Source organism: Pempheris klunzingeri, chromosome 9 (genome assembly GCF_042242105.1).
Source record: "Pempheris klunzingeri isolate RE-2024b chromosome 9, fPemKlu1.hap1, whole genome shotgun sequence".
NCBI classification, from domain to species: domain Eukaryota; kingdom Metazoa; phylum Chordata; class Actinopteri; order Acropomatiformes; family Pempheridae; genus Pempheris; species Pempheris klunzingeri.
Genome location: NC_092020.1, coordinates 24,600,189 through 24,616,943, shown reverse-complemented (window position 1 = coordinate 24,616,943; position 16,755 = coordinate 24,600,189). Strand labels below are relative to the sequence as shown.

Sequence of the window (16,755 nt, the reverse complement as noted above, 5' to 3'; positions counted from 1 at the left end):
ACGCACGCAGATCAACGCAGAAACTCATCACACACGCGAGCAGGCGCCGAGCAGCCTCACGGGCCCACGTGCATGTGACGCGTCCACACTCTGCTTTGAAGTGCGGCTTGTTTAAGACAAGACAGCACTCAGCTAAGCAGACCTGGGTCATGTGGAAGCCACTAATAATTTATAGTGTTATATATTTTATACAGAGAAGCTCACCTAAAGCATTTTACCGTTACGGCTCTGGTTCAAATCAGGCTCAGGCCCTTCGCTGTCACACTCTAGTGAAACTTTATTAAGAAAACATAAATATCTAATGTAAAACTGACCTTCGCCTCAGTGAACCTGATTCCTCTAATGCTTAAAAGTCAACATACCAGCAAATGTTTACTCTCCAACTTCTTCTAGATGCATTACAGTAAATTAAATCTTTTTAAAGGAGCCAAAGTCACATGTCAACTAAAACTGGATATAAGCAGGTTCTTCCCATCTTAACCTAACTGGATTGATTTTGTCTACTTGTTCAGTAACTTCTAAACTTTACAGAACTTAATATGAACTAATTCTTTGTTACTTGTCAAAGGCTTTTTATCAACTGCTGTTTAAAGTGGTGTGGTTTCACCGACGATGCAGAAACTGAGAGACGGGAAACTGAATCTGATTGTAGAAGCCATTAAATGGCAGCTGATCGGGGTCGTGGATGAAAAGTGAGTCGTAACGAGTTGATGAGACTTATGGGAATGAGAGAGTGCGGTGAGATTTACGAGGGAGAGCTTGTGCAGTTTGCAGGAAAACCGAAAGTAGAAATGTTCTCCTCAGTTTTCTCCTCCGCTCAGGAGGCTTCACAAGCAGTTGCGATCGCACCTCCAGCCCAAGTGATGAGAATGAATTCAGCAACGTGAGATGAGAAGGAGGTCAAATGAGAAGAAAAGTGTACTAATGAGCAGATATTTAACTGGAGTCTAATTTGATATGGGGAAGCGCAGGGTGGGCGAAGGAGAGACTGAGTGAGAGTTCAAAGTCCTGAGCCGAGGATGGCGGTGTGTGTTTCAAAGGGGGCGCGTGGCGATGGATGTGAGAGATTTGTTAATTCAGCAAAGCAAAGCGCTGCCTTGATGTTTACTAGAGTTACACAGGCAGCAGCTGGACGAGCACACACACACACACACACTTTCATTCAAATGCATACACACACACACACACACACACAGGCACCTTCACAGTACACACACTCAGGCGCTTGGATGCGAAAGACGGTGCAGATGTCTTCGCTTTCAGGCAGATACACACAAATACCCACTTAATGATAAAGACACATTGCATACACACATGTTCACATGCATGGAGACAACATGCTCATTGACATACACTCATTCACACACACACACACATTCAGTAACATCCAAATCAACACAGGCAGAAATACGGACGATGCACATCATAAAAATAAGATAAACCCACATACATGAATTAAATGTACACATGATTTTTGCTAAAATACATTCACACATACAAGACATGTTTTTATACAGCTGCTGCTTTCTTCACTTTATATAACCGTTATTTTTTTATCTGGTACATTTGGTAGTTTAACAATAATATACAACCACATGAATAAGTTGTTTTGCCTTCCCTGATCCTCAAGGAATCACGTAAACATGTCTGCCTCCCGCTGTGCAGTGGACCTTCACAAAGGAGAGAGGCTGCACTCTGCTGATGGGGACATCATCTATTTGGGGGATATGACGGCAGTTTTTTATTAGCCAGGATGGTTTGAGGTCAGAGCAAATCACTAAATATATCCGACTGGATGCATCTTAAACAGACAGCGCACCGTTTGCATCCCGTCGGAGCTCAATGCGCACTGCCTGTAAGGATTCTTGGTTTAAAGTTTTTAGCTTGTAACCTGCTAAAACAAAGCGAGCCGCTGTAACAGGTCACACATGTGCACCTATCTAGGAAGAATTACAACCGTCAAATGTTTTGAAAGAAAAAAAAAAAAAGCAAAGATTCAAAACAGTGTAATAATCCTGGTACCAGACACACCTGGTAGGCAGGTGTGTGGGAAGAGTCATGCTAAAGGAGGTGAACTCCTGCACAGCGTCTTTAAAAAAGAATGTTTTAGTCATAGACTGTGGATGTTGGTCTGAATTGTATTCACACACGTGGAGCATTAAGATGTTGTTTCATGTGAGACAAAGGTCTGTGACTTCTTAAAGAGGCAATAATCACTATATGTATTATAATAATGTATAAATAGAATGAAAACGATGTGAAAGTGGTTTCAGCTCATTGTTTCGCTGTCTGGTCCACGACTTTACTGACTTAGTGTTGTTTCCAGGCCACAGAAGGCTGCTGTTTTCAGACCAAAACCTGAGCTAAAAGCAGAGATAGTATTGGACTCCAGAGGAAACGTGACTCCAGATGAATGACAGCGTTGCTGGACGTAGAAATAAACAGCAGTTTGTTTAGATCCCTCTATCAAACTGAAAAGGTGATGATCCAGTATGTCAGGGTTGTTTCCGCCGCCCCCCAGTGGCCAAAAAACACTTTTAATCGTTATTACATGTTTAAACGTCGTTTTTTCATTTAAACCTTGTCTGTGAAGTTAATTTTTAGGGTCACACGAGAACATCTGCAGTTCTTCACAGACTTTATATGTAATCTGTGTAACTGTATGTCGACATAAAGTCTGTTTTTACTTCTGTGATCTCAGAGACCCCTGTGAGCAGCGGACATGCCGTAATTCAGTAATTCCACTGAATCATTTCTGTCCTTGACCGGATCGTCTCCATCACGTTAATCTGCCAGGTGGACGGTCAAGGCTTTAGGCTGCAGCTGTACGTTTGCCAGATTCCTGCGCTGCGTCCGTATCTGTCTCCATTTTAGACGAATTTCAGTCTGTGTTCCACACTTGACCCTGCTGCTCCATCAATGAAGTGTGAACAGTGATGTAAAACAGCCACATGAATGAGCACACACACACTGCACATGCAAAGATTAATGCGCTCTCACAAGCACACACACTGCACATGCATAAGAGGAGGGAGGAGGCGGAGAGAAGGACGAGGCTACTTAACTTTTATACTGATGCGTTAAAAAATGTAAGTTAACTTAACCAGATGCTTTTGTTTTACAAACACACACACACACGTGTATATATTAACACACACACAGAAAACTGAAAACCTGATCCCTGACTGTATGTTTTCAGAACTCATAAACCCCATCACTGTGCGACGTTTATGAGCGAGTGTGTGGAACCACTTGTGCCTCATGCCTGTATGTTATTTCATCGCTCTGTTGATATTTTACGCTCTGACACAGTCCATGTTCGGCGTCGAAGGAGGCTCGGGTGTTTTCTCACTGTTGGTTTTCTCAAAAGTTTTCTTGTCATAACCAAACCCAGGCCTTGTTGTTAACCTAAACCTGACCGCCAAGGGTAAATGGCCCGTGCCTGGCTGCAGCATCTGAAAATACACCAGAGCCAAATCGAGGAGTAACTCCGCTGGAAAATGGATCTGGAGTTATTAACACCCCGTAGAAATGTGGCGTGTTAATCACATGTTGTGTGTTTGGAGAACATCCGATGGAGATTGATTGGGGAAGGATTTGTGCTTTGTCAGCTGGAGGCGACACAGTTGAACTCTCTCTTCCTCCCCCCGCTGCTGCAGTGAGGCAGCAGTTACAAGAAGATTCACTCAAATACTTGGACTCAGAATCAGCACATAATGTGAGACTTTATTGATCCCTAGTGGAAACATTTTCTGTCTTTTCCCCCCTCGCATGGAGGTCAGGGGCCAGGGTCGGCAGCAGGAAAGCAGATAGGGATTTAGTCTCTTACTCAAAGGGTACCCAGAGGAAAATCTACCATAAAACTCTCTCATAGTAAAGAAGCTATCGGTGGTGGGTATATTTCTTGGTGCATTTTGCTCTATGATCCTCTAATGTCTCCTGAGGATAACTGGCCAGATGTGGACATCTGGTGTTTCCAGCAGCTATAATGGAGTTTGATTGCTAAGAATCTGTTGGCTATCTGTTAGTATAAAGACGATGATCGTGATAATAATAGGAAGAAGAAGAACAAGAAGAAGAAGAACTTTATTTATATATCATTTTTCAAAAAAAAATGCTTTACAATAAAAATAAACAACAGATACAACAGATTTGTAAATTGGAAGATATAACAATACGCCATCAGTTCTGCCAGAGGTCTCCAGCTATTGGACCCTGTAGTAGCGCCCCGCTGGAGGATCTCAGACAGCGATCAGGCTCATATGGAGCTCACTGATCAGACAATAAGCCTTAACATGCAAGGTTTTAAAAACCAGCAATAAAATCTAAAACTCACAGGAAACCAGTAAAGGGCAGTCAGGATTGGTGTGATGGGGCTGCTTCTCTAAGAACGGGTTAAAAGCTGCATTTTGGATCTCCTGCAGAATAAAGTGTGCTGCAATGGGCAAGTGTGGAGGAGATAAAGGTTAATCCCCCCAAACATTGAGACTGTCTGTTGTGTCCTCACTGTGATGAACAGGACTTGGCCTTTGTGTTTCTGGGAAAATCATTGAAATTCAATGCTGAAATTCAACAGTAGTGGACAAATGAATCAGTGCAGTAACAAGAACAAGTGATTCACTAACGCATAAAGTGTCACCAGTGCAAGATTTTCATTGATTTATTGACTATTATCCTTTAAAGTCCAAGCTCATCGTGGCCATCGCTGTCCACATCTTCGTGATTCATATTTGCACACACACTTTAATACAGCTAAAGAAGTGTAAGGAAGTCCAGTCGTTGTGTCCTCTTCACTACGCTGCTGCACCAGCGGAGGACTGACAATAATTTCCCACAGGAATTACAACACAGCAATTTATGTAGAGTTGGAAAAAGTAAGAAGTCGAGTCCATAGAGAGACTTCAGACAGTTACAAACCACTGACAGATGTAGAGTCACTGTCAACTGCCTATGAAATGCAGAGCACTGCGTTTTTGGATCGTGGACAGTTCGTAGTACACATGCCATGGACATCACGTACTGCTGCTGCCCTTCTCTGGGATATTTTAATGCGTGCCGCTTACAGGCTTGTCGTGTAACAGAACAATGTTGGAATACAGGTCTAAAGAAGGGAAGCACGCTCCTGCTCTGTCCTGCCGGTTTAGAGGTGGCACAACAACGACCCTCATTCTGTGCTCAGACCTTTTATACAGACGGCACAACGTTCCCCACCTCGGACGGGCTGTGTAAAAGAGGCTTAGGTGGATCTAAACATGGACGTCCTCTACTAGAAGTGATTTATTACTTATTGCTTACTAATAATCCAAAAGAGACTGATGTGTGAAATAGGGTGAGGAGCTAGAGAGCTGTACAATATAATACATCTGTACAGAGGATCCATAAAAGCTGCAGTCCCGAGGCGTCTGGAACTATTTTCATCCTGTAAGGGTGGTAGATTTTACTTCCTGGAACTGAATTTTATTGCAAGCAGTTTTGGGTAAAACTCTGCTCCCCGGCTCAGATTAATTACCTGGAAGCGTTTTCTTATTGAGGATTTTGTCAAGAGGAACTGGGAACTTTGGGGGCTTTGCTGTTCTCAATGGCATTTTTTTTTTTTATGTTCTCCAACACTTCAGACTACTGCCTGACCTTCATCCTCAGCCAGTTGTAGCTAAGAAAAAACTTTACAGTTACATTGTTGAGGAGTGAAACACAAGAGGACCAGATGTTTGCAGCTGTGATCATATTAATATTTATGACTTTTGCCATAAAACCGGCTGTTTTATCTACGATGGCAGCTCGTGCGTCTAGTTTGCAGCTTCCTGAATGAACACACGAGCAGTCGCCTGCTGGCTCAGTGAGTGACACAAAGATTAGCCTGTTATGATGGTCGCTTAGTGTCTTTATCCACGCATACATACAGTTTAAGATACATTATATGATTTAAAAAACCCTCCAGCGCTTGAAAAGTAGCATTACAGGAAATAATTACAGCAATTAACGTAAGAAAAACATAGCTTAGCATAGCACTTGACAACAGTGCATCCCATAAACATGATATAAGCATGTATACACCAACATATGAACACATCATAACAGACTAAAGATATACACTCATGTGATATATGACTTAGAGTTTTCATAAGAAAAGAACGATAAACACGAAAATACACACAAGTAATGACAAGAAAAGAACTCAAATGAAGACAGGAAGCTGTGAGACACAGTTGTGAGTCAACCAACAGCTATTTAATGAAAAAAAGCTTCAGTATGATAGAAGATATTCATACTCGGGAGCCAAAACAGCATCAGGAGTGAGATGGTGAGTTCACCCTGATTATTGTTGGCATTTTTTCCCAGTCGAGTCCTGGATCATCTCGTACATTTCATAATATTGTTGTAGTTGCTTTGCTGGAATGAAGCAATTTGTCACACACACACTGAAAAGGTGGAAACGTGCGTCATCGGGCTTTACTGCACACATGGCGAACGCAGCTTCAAAGAGAGCAATTTGTGGTGAGCACGATGTCGGTGGTTTGACGGATCAATGAAACGATCGGCCCAATCTGTCTCACTCCCACTTCACCATCAGACCCGAGTCCGGTAGATTCCAGTCTTCGTCCATGTTTAGACTCAAAGTGTCGTCAGGTGCGTTCCTGGTTTTACTGAGTGACTGACAGCTGGACACACAGACTCAGGCATGCTGCTGCCTAGTGTGAGACATGGCCAAGGTCAAAGTGAATTTAGCACACACACACACACACACACACACACACACTGAAGGTTAACCCAAGAGTGGAAAGCAGCACCTCTACCTCCTCAACGTATGACACCACATTATTTTCTTCCCCTAAATGTGTGTATGTGTGTGTGAACAGGGGAGGAAACAGCAGTGCTTTTTTTTTTTTTTCATGACCATACAGTCACCCTCCTCCCTCATGCAGCCACTCGTACCTCTCACACACACACACACACACACACACACACACACACACACGTGTACATACACACAAACACAGGTGGCTGTAATTAGTGTGTTGAGCCCATTCATGGCACAAGATCAAACTGCGGTGCGCTCAGCTTCAGGAAACACAGAGCTCTGCTTAGAGTTAGACACACACACACACACACACACACAGATGCATGCACCTTCGCTCTTTATTTCTCCTCTTCGCTCGCTAACGTGATGCTGGCGCACAAAAGGTTTCCCTCTACAACTGTTTTTGTTTAGTCTGCAAAAGTGAAGCGGAGTTCTGTTTGACTTCACTGTAGAAACTTCCACACTCAGTGTTTACTTCTGCAGGGAGGGAACACAGACGGACAAGGTGCGGAGCAGGGAATTATGGGTTAGATAAGCCCGAAAATGTTCTACATCTCCAGTCTGACTTAAGAATATACACGGCTGGTTTTTGCTGCAGCGGTAAGCAGAACCTACGCGGCCGGACCAGCCAGGCACAAGGTTACAAAAGCAGTAATAATGCTGAGTGGTCAGCGCCTCATATTGATGAGCAGGCAGGTTTCTCTGTGTGTGCGCCGCCCTTTTTCGGTTTGTAACAGACTCAGACACGATTAGAAAGCTTTAAACACAGAAGAATAAGAAAACGAACAGTAGTTTTACCACGTGACTAAAACAGAGGAGCCCCTGCAGTGAAAACTGTTTAATCTGGCAGCCTTTTTGACCATCAAGGTCTCGGTCAGTGTTTTTACCCCCCTGAAGACCTTGACGGTCAAAAGATTGCTTCACTGCGAGCTTGTAGCATTCAAGACTGCCTCCCTCTCTTTCTATTGGGGTTGGATGTGCACACCATCCTCCCTTTTTAAATAAATTTCACCATGAGGCCAGTACATGCATGCATTCTTAAACACACTGTCACTTAGTGTGTCATTGGAGCTGCACCAACCAGCGCTCAGTCTGTTTTCGCTGTTGGAGGAGTCACATCCTTCAGTGAAAAATCCTGGAGAGAGGGAAAGTCTGTCCGGTTTGATATGTGCCGTGTGTATGTGATTACCCTGTTAGTCTTGGTTTGATTAGTTGTGATTGATCGGCTGTAAATACTAGACTGTTTGTCAAACGGTTAGTTGGGGCAGTGTCTCAAAAACCTACTGGACCAACAAACAGAGTATGATGGAGTGTCTGGCCGCGGGTCAAACAAGAACTGCTTTTGGATCGAAGGATTTCACTTCACTTCACTCTTGTCAGCAAGCCAAAGCATTTTTGCATCCCAGCTCAGATGCAGGGAATTGTAACAAGACTTCAAACCTCTCGTGTCTTATGCAATCCTGCCTCGGCTGTTAGCGCCTGGAACAAAAGCAGGTTCTGTCTGACCAGCAGGCCGCTTTGCTGTTGCTCTCACTGCGGCTTCATTTGGTTGGGATTTAAATATTGCACATTTTGTTCCACTAAAAAAAAAGAAAAAGTAAAAAGGTCGAGGACTGATAGGAATCAGTGAGGAAAGCTTTTTTGGATTCAGTGACTTTGGAAAAACTGAAACTTGTAAGTTCCAAGACTTGATGTCAGGATTATTGTGCACTATCAGTTCTTCAGTAGCCAAAACTGGATGTCAGATTATTTTATTTTGATATGAATTATACATTCAGACACTTGAACCTCTACGACCTCCACACCCTGAGCCTCTGTGAACCTGCCTTCACTCTGAAAGTCTCCAGCAAAAAACCTTGGTTAATCATCCACATACCCAGATCTCTACATGAAATAGTTTCTGCGTAAGTGTGTGTGTGTGTGTGTGTGTGTGTGTGTGTGTGTGTGGGTGTGGGTGTTTGGCTCACACACATTGTACCAAATAGGTCAGAAAGCTGGAAGCAATTCCCGTCCGAACGTTGACGTGTGTTCATCACATTTCAGAGAGCCTGAGCCCAGAATGGCACGAGGTGTAATCCCATTTGTAAAGAGCATCGTAAAGTTGCACTCGTTTGTTGGGTTTGTTGTCGTCTTTGCCCGGCCAGGGGGGCCGGGGGAGGGGGAGGGGGAGGGGGAGGGGGGCAGAGAAATTGGAAAAAGAAAAACCTCTCAGGTGTTGGTGAGTGTGTGTGTGTGTGTGTGTGTGATGATGATGATGATGATGATGAAGGGTAATGAGATCAAATGTTCCAGAAACCTTTCAGAGCAAATGTTTACCTTATGAAGATTTTCTTACACATAGAAACTGGTTCTGTGTGTGTGTGTGTGTGTGTGTGTGTGTGTGTGTGTGTGTGTGTGTGTGTGTGTGATGATGATGATGATGATGATGATGATGATGATGATGATGATGATGATGATGATGATGATGATGAAGGGTAATGTGTGCACACGTGTGTGATTCAGTGATTTAATGAAGGTAGGGAAATGTCATCACCTCAAACCCACGTCACCAATGTGATCACTGCCCACTAAATACTCTGGGCTCACACACACACACACACACACACACACACACACACACACACAGTTAACTGTGTACGACTGTCGGCTCTGCGGTTACAGTTGATAAATCTCCCTCTGCACTGTCGCCTTTTCCTCTCCGGCTCTGTCTTTTCATCTCTCTCCTGCTGCCTCTTGACCTCCTCTAAAAGTCAGTCAGTTCCCGTCTTGTTCCCTCTCTTTCTCCGTCGCAGCCCCTTTCAGCGTCTCTCTCTCATGCTGTTAATGGAGGACTGTGTAGCAGCACAAGCCATAATGATTTCCATAAGGCTACACAGCCTCTCCACAGGCGAGAGTGTAAATCTCAGTGACGTGTGTGTGTGTGTGTGTGTGTGTGTGTGTGTGGACGTACACGTGTGCACACATGAACATTTGTGTGAACTGTTATAGGACATTTGACAACTTAAAGCTTAAAAGCTGTGACTTTTTCCTCAGATTCAAACAAATTAGTGGCAGCAAAACCTGTTTTCCTGTGGGGAGTGTCGGTGTTATTAAAACATTAATATTGCAACTAATAATTATTTCCATTATCATGCTAAAGACATCAGATGTTATTATCAGTTAGTTTAAACCCTCAGACTGCTTGTTCTGTAGAATAAACAGTCCAAAACCCAAAGATGTTGCATTTATAGACACAAGGGAAACAAAACAGAAGCTGAGAGCAGCAAATCGTTGGTGATTTTGCTTGATAATTGATCAAAGTTGTTGCTGATAGATTTAGTCAAACCGTGGACTGTATCAAAGAAGTCGGGTGTAGCTCTACCTGAAACTGCAGCCAATGCTGAAGAGCCTTAAACCTGCCTTCTCTCTAATGTGCAGCAGGAGGCGACTTCTCAATTAATTTATTTTCTTCGTCTCAGTCGCTAGTTTCAAGACCTCGTCAACATAGCATGATGTACATTATGTGTCACAATCTGCTGCTGCAGGTCATTTTCCACTCTCCTACCTGGCCTCGCCTTCCAGTCAGTGACAGTCACCCTCCCCTGGTTCCTCAGCTGCACTCACTTGCAATCACCTGCCTCTTTAAGGTTCAGCAGTAGACTCCCTCATTGCCAGATTGTCTTAGCTTCATGTCTGACCTTCCAGCACTCCTGTTTGGACTGATTTCCTGGTTCTGACTCTGTTTGCCCCCGACTACCGCTCCTCGTCTTCGCTGTCTGTCTGCCCGCCTGTTGCCGACCCCGGTTCTGGATTTGAGCCTAGCCTGTCCCTCTCTGGTTCTGTTGCCTCCCATCTACCCAGCCAGCAGATAGTCACCTGCTCTTTCATCAACTGCGAACACCCCGTTACATTATGGTCCCTTTTAGTGAAAAACAGACCATGAAGCTTTCGGACGAGACCAATCAGAGGTGGGCCATGTCTAAACCTAACCAATCAGAGGTGGGGTCATGCAACACTTCTGAGTCCAAAATCAAGATGGCGAAGACAAAAATGCCAAACTAAAGGCTTCAAAACTACATTCCACAAACCAGTGGGTGACGCCACGCTGGCTCCTTCCACTTATTTTATATCAGTCAGTGTCCTTATCGCTTCATCTGATCAGTTCATTATGAATAACAACACCCCTGAGATACTGCAGTAGTTTAAGGTCCGGTTTTTCCCTGAGCTTTCAGGTGTGTCGGCTTCATCCGGTGGAGCTGTACTTCTCATCTGAAGACCAAATAGATTGGTATGATAGGATACACACCTACTGTCCGTGGAGGGGTTCACGAGCCGCACTGCACACAGAAGGTTCCCACAGCACATCTGCAGCATGTAAATCAAACCAATTATTACAACGACACTGTGTTTAATGTTTCATCTTGTGGCAACTAAATTCAAACAAATATTTGTAAAATAACTGTGGCTGGAGAGAAAAGTATGTTTGGAACGTGTGGTCAACGTGCAGAGTGTGTGTGTGTGTGTGTGTGTGTGTGTGTGTGTGTCATATATTGTGAGAGAGTCAAACAAACACAAGGAGAGGTTTTGTCTCTTTTTGCACCCACAAATTAAACTCTCCTCAATGCAGAAAATGTTAAACCTGATGTATTATTCCAGCAGCAGCAATAATAGGAGGATAACATGTGGTTTCATTGTTTCTACAGTATCGTTGAACTGATGGAATTATAATGACGGTGTGTGTTTTAGTAGGGGGTCAGTGTACTGACAGGCCAGCACGCTGAAGGACGAATGGTGTTTCTCCTGCTGGTTGTTACAGTAGACGATACGGAGGAGGAGGAGGAGGAGGAGGAGGAGGAGGAGGAGGATAGATGCCTGCAAGAGTTCATCCGTCTGACACCCAAATACAGCATTTATCATCTTATCCTGCTACTTACAAAATAGTAATCACGGCTCCATATGCAGTAAAAATGTTTAGTGCATCACATCCTGTGGTTTTTGGAAATCATATACAGGCCAACAGAAGAGCTACCATTGTTTTTAGGATGATCAGACAAGCAAAACTATGACTTTAAGCATTGACATATCAACCCTGATCACTGGGATTAAAAAGCTCCTCTGGCATGGTGACTTTTTTTTTAAAAAAGTGCGAATTGATTGTACAGAGTGAAAGAATAAGACTCCAATCCTGTGCCAAACATCCTTCTGCTGATGAGTGTCAGGTAATAAGATCAAAAGCTCCAGATATGATAGAGAGCTTCAGCTGCTAAATGGACCTTGTGGTGAGATTGTTTTCTATTTTTTCCAAGAGTAAAGTTTTGTTTCTAAACCCTTCACTTTCTCCAAAAGTCCACGAGGAGCAGTGTGGATGGTTTCTGTTTTACTGTCTTAATGTCATAACTGTGTGACTGTATGGCTGCATGTTCCGTTACTGATGGAGTTTTAATACATTAAATACAAAAATAGAACATAGTTGAACCTCAGTGGAAGAACAACGTTTACTGTACAATAACAAGTTTGAAACACACCTTATTTATGTACTTATCACTTTAGATGTGGAGACAAGTTGTAATTCATTGAAATTGGAAGATTATTTATGGTGTTTTTAATCATTTACATGCCGCACAGTTGGGTTAAACTTCTACTTTTCTCAAAACTGTAATCCCCTGCAATATTAAAAGCAAGCTGCTGCTGTTGTTGAAGCTACCGTGAATCAACCCTCCCGGGACCAGAATACTTCTTCTCCCAGTGTCATGTGAAGCTTGTTTTCTTGCCGAAGCTCCTGTCTGAATTATGACGTGAAACACAGAGTCTGGGTGAAGTGTGAGGCCTGAAACTTTTAGTTTTAGAGGACTAACAGCGGTTTACTGGGTTTGTCATGTACATAAACTCATCTGTGGCTGGTTTTGGATCCGATGCTGCAGCGAGCAGCGGTCAGCACACACACACACACACACACACACACACACGTCAGCCTTAACACCCACACACACACACAGACTCTGTCCACATATCCAGTGTCTCTATATTAAAACCTGGAAGGACATGACCCTTTAGGAAAACACTGGCCCCCTGGACACACACTCACACATACAAACACTCACACACACACTGGACTGCGGGGACTCATATTTCTGAGCGTGCTCATGTCCAGTTGCTGCCTTTTCTCTGCAGACCAAAATGTAAATACAAGGAGGGGTTATACAAATACACACACACACACACACACACTCACAGGGGTACCCCGCCAGTGAATGTGTGAAATGTAGCACACTGTTGAACCATTTACCCCCCTGCAGATTAAAAGAGAGGAAAGGAATGAAAAGAAACAAGGAAGAAAAGAGGCGGAACATGAAACAGAGAGTGTGAAGAGAGGGAGAGAGAGAGAGAGAGGGAGAGAGAGAGAGAGAGGGAGAGAGAGAGGGAGTTGGAATAAGAGAAATGGAGAGATCAAAAAGAGAATACAAACAATATGTTTTATACTCTGTGTGTGTTGCTGTGCAAAGGCTGAAGTTTCTCAAAAACAACTGAAAGCTCGGGTCTGTTTACGGCTCAGAGCTGCAGATTGTGGACTTTGGGAGGACGTTTGGCGTCTTGGATGGTCACATAAAGGAAGATAACTTCTCCTATTGTCTGTGAGCTTTGACTTCACAGTGATCCATCTGGGACGAGAAGAACTGGATGAACAAAACAGACATGAGTCAGAAAGATGTGATCCCAAAAAAAATATCTATATATTTTTATATAGTGTATATTTAATGTTGTTGTTTTCACGTCAGTTGCTTGAAAGAAACCACGTTTGTCTGATCTGTTTCGTTTTTATGTCTTGATCAAGTGTTTTTTTGGCCCCGATCCTGATGTCAGTCCTTTAAATCGAGTGTTTGCAGATAGTCCGATCCAGATACTTATAGTTTCCTAAATGACTGCATGTGTATCTGACACAGTGAAATAACATCTTCAGCCTGCTTAATCCGACAAGCTGCGGTGCACCCAAATCATTCTGACATTCACACGCTCTAATTTGTACTCGGAAGAGAGCTGCAACACGAGCGGGCCGCGGCAGAAGGAGCTCAGCGGCGGAGAGAAAACACTGGATTTTGACTTTGATTGCTTTCTTTCAGCAGTTATTGATTAATTAGAAAATGTCCAGGTCCTCCTAGGATGCAGCCACCTATCAGTCGCTGTCACTGTGCACACGCTCGCTTATACCACTAGTCTTCACATAAGCACAACTGCATGTGTGTGTGTGTGTGTGTAAGTTGTTGTAATCACCAGCCAAAGTATCTGGCCGAACATTAGAAGGTGGAACAGGATCAGAGGAAAACATTTTGTTTATTGAAAACAGCTGAAGCAGGGAGGGAATGTGTTTTCTACTCTGTGTGTGTTCAACGTGAAGCGAACGGCCAAATATTAACTCAAGCTAACCTGCATTCGTGTAAGAGGCCCGAAGAAAAGGTGGGAAGCTGCCTCTGCTCATCACAGATGCACGACTCCAAGCGCAAGTGCACCCGTGATGCGTTTAGGGCACACCTAGATCACGTCGATCAGACCGCTCAGACCTCGGCCACGATGCTCACATCTTCTGCATCATAAGACTGCAGATATTCTGACACGTTTAACTTACTGCCAGAACGTAAAGATGTTAATCTCTAGATTAGAATACGTACTCTGTATGTATCTGGGTGTGTTCCCTAGTGCACATTTAGAGATCTCTCTGGTGGGGCAGCGTGTCTGTCCACTGAGCCCCGTTAGTCGGCCTGAGTTGTGTCTCTTTCCAATGGATCTGACAGATCACATCTCTCTGTTCTCCAAACACCTGCTCACCAAAACTTCGCTCTGCGCTCCATCAGAGTAGTGAAGGTTGTGGATCTGATTCAGATCGTGATATAAAAATAATAAGATAATCATTTTAAGTGGAACATGATGCTGTGATATTGTCCCACCAAACACAGCACGGACACACGTACTGCTAAAAGGAATGAATATACTTATTGTTCTTCTTCTTCTTCTTCTTCTTCGTGTGTGTTCGTAGGTGTTCTGCTGCCTCAGTATCACAATATACAGCAGCTTCTATACATAGATGTGTTTTGAGTTTAGGGAGCACTGTGGATGTATGGCTGCACTGTATGGACAGTGGAAGCGGTCCAGCCCCCCTCTGTGAGTGGATCTGTAGGAGGTCTGCCAAGTAAGGTTTACAGGCTCGCACTCGGCCTGGGGGAGGGTTTGCTAGCTGTTAAGAGCTTTAAACCATGTTCCCCCTTTCGGATCAGACCCCCATGCCGCTTTGCTTCAAACACGCTGCCCTTTCTCAGAACACGCCGTGCATGTGGCAGCAGGGAGAGATGAGGGGGTGGGGGGAGTCAGGGGGAGGGAAGGAGGAGTGAGGTGCAACAGGAATACCGGCACCTCAAGTTACCACTTAGTTAAATAACGCCAGAACGCACTGACACACCCATACAGGAATTCATATCACACACACACACACACACACACACACACCGGGCCTGCACCTCGCCGACTGCCAGTATGCTATTAATACCAGCCCCGAGGATGCAGGTCATGCCTCGTATTTGCATTTTAAATGCATCTTTCATTCCATCATCCAAATAGTGATGCTTTAAAGACATTTGGCGCTGCATTAAACACTCTGAGCTTTCTGGTGGTCTTCTAAAATCCATGCGCACCATTAAACCGTGCACGGAGCGGCACACACTCTCACGGATTTCCAGCAGGTGGTCCAAAGCTGTTTGGTTCCTTCTTCTTTTCTTTCCATAACTACCATCAGGTTTTGGTTGAAGCTTCAGGTTGAAGCCAAGCTAACCACCCCCGCGTGTATTTTGACAGACCTGATATTTCACTGTATCAACCCTCCCCGCCCCTCCTGTTAAAGGGCCCCCTCGGATACACGGGTTCCATCTTGAAGTGGTTCCTAGCGTGAAGGTCCAGACAGATGTTTGTGTCTTTTTGATAATCAAGAAGTGGGAAGACATGCTGAGCGAGGAAAACTGATACTCCAGTGTGAGAGCGAAAGCAATATGATACTGTAGATTATGATATAGGCGCATACGCTGTGAAGGTATTCAAAAAAGAATTGGCTCTTTGTGTAGCCTCAAAGGTAATTTTGCCTGTTTTTACATGTTGAAGACACACATTTCTGATCGTGCTCTCCCAGTATTCAGGAATTAACTATTTAGTTTAAGGCTTTTCTGCATTAGCTTCACTTTCCAGACCAGGAGGCTTCTTCCACTTCTTTTAATCAGTCTTCAGCTATAAGGTGTAAATATTTTAAAATACTAATGTGTAGCAGTTTTTGAGAGTAGACCAGTGTGTCCCCACCCCATAGCCAAAACCAGCTGCATCATATCAAACAAAATATTTTTCTATGTTTGCAGCACATAGACCCAGCCCACCTTAGTGCACGCAATTACTGTTTGCTTTACTTCTTCACTTCAGCTCTGACAGTAGAAGGTACCAGTGAATATTTATTTGCCGCACCGGGTTTCTTTTTCGTGAGCTATAATACTCACGATCAGCCGCTCATAAGCTGTCAGGTCATTAATGATGCTTCTTGTCCTCTCTCTGGCTTTCTGTCACCAGATGACTCCAGTTCAAGAGGTGGAGCAGGGACGGCCAATGGAAACTCTCAACATGCCCCAGAGCTGGCCGGGAAACTGGGTGAGCACTCGCAACGTGTCTGACCTCATCACTACAGGCGTATACAGATTTGAAAATGAGAAGGCAGCCTGGAGGTGACACTTAAGATAGCTGAGGGTGTGTAACATTTTAAAAAGCACAGTAGCAGAATGCACAATAAACACCTTTCACGCTGTCAGAGGTGGAGAAGGTGGGTCTTTAAGAAGGTGGGTCTTTAATGCCCACACACAGACACAGGAACACAGCGAGGCACGCATCACGGTGGCTGTTTGCTCTGATAATTGGCTCTGACAGAGCGGGGGGCTGTCTATTTGTGTGAGGTGTGA

At 44.0% G+C, this 16,755-nt stretch overlaps 1 protein-coding gene across 1 annotated transcript in view; it reads left to right on the top strand.

Moving 5' to 3' along the window:
• Positions 1–16,755, top strand: part of fgfrl1a (fibroblast growth factor receptor like 1a) — a 40,479-nt gene that overhangs the window by 15,215 nt on the left and 8,509 nt on the right. Inside the window, exon 3 of the mRNA XM_070836432.1 lies at positions 16,373–16,450. Within this exon, the coding sequence (XP_070692533.1) occupies positions 16,373–16,450 (78 nt within the window). The remainder of the gene's footprint in view (positions 1–16,372; positions 16,451–16,755) is intronic.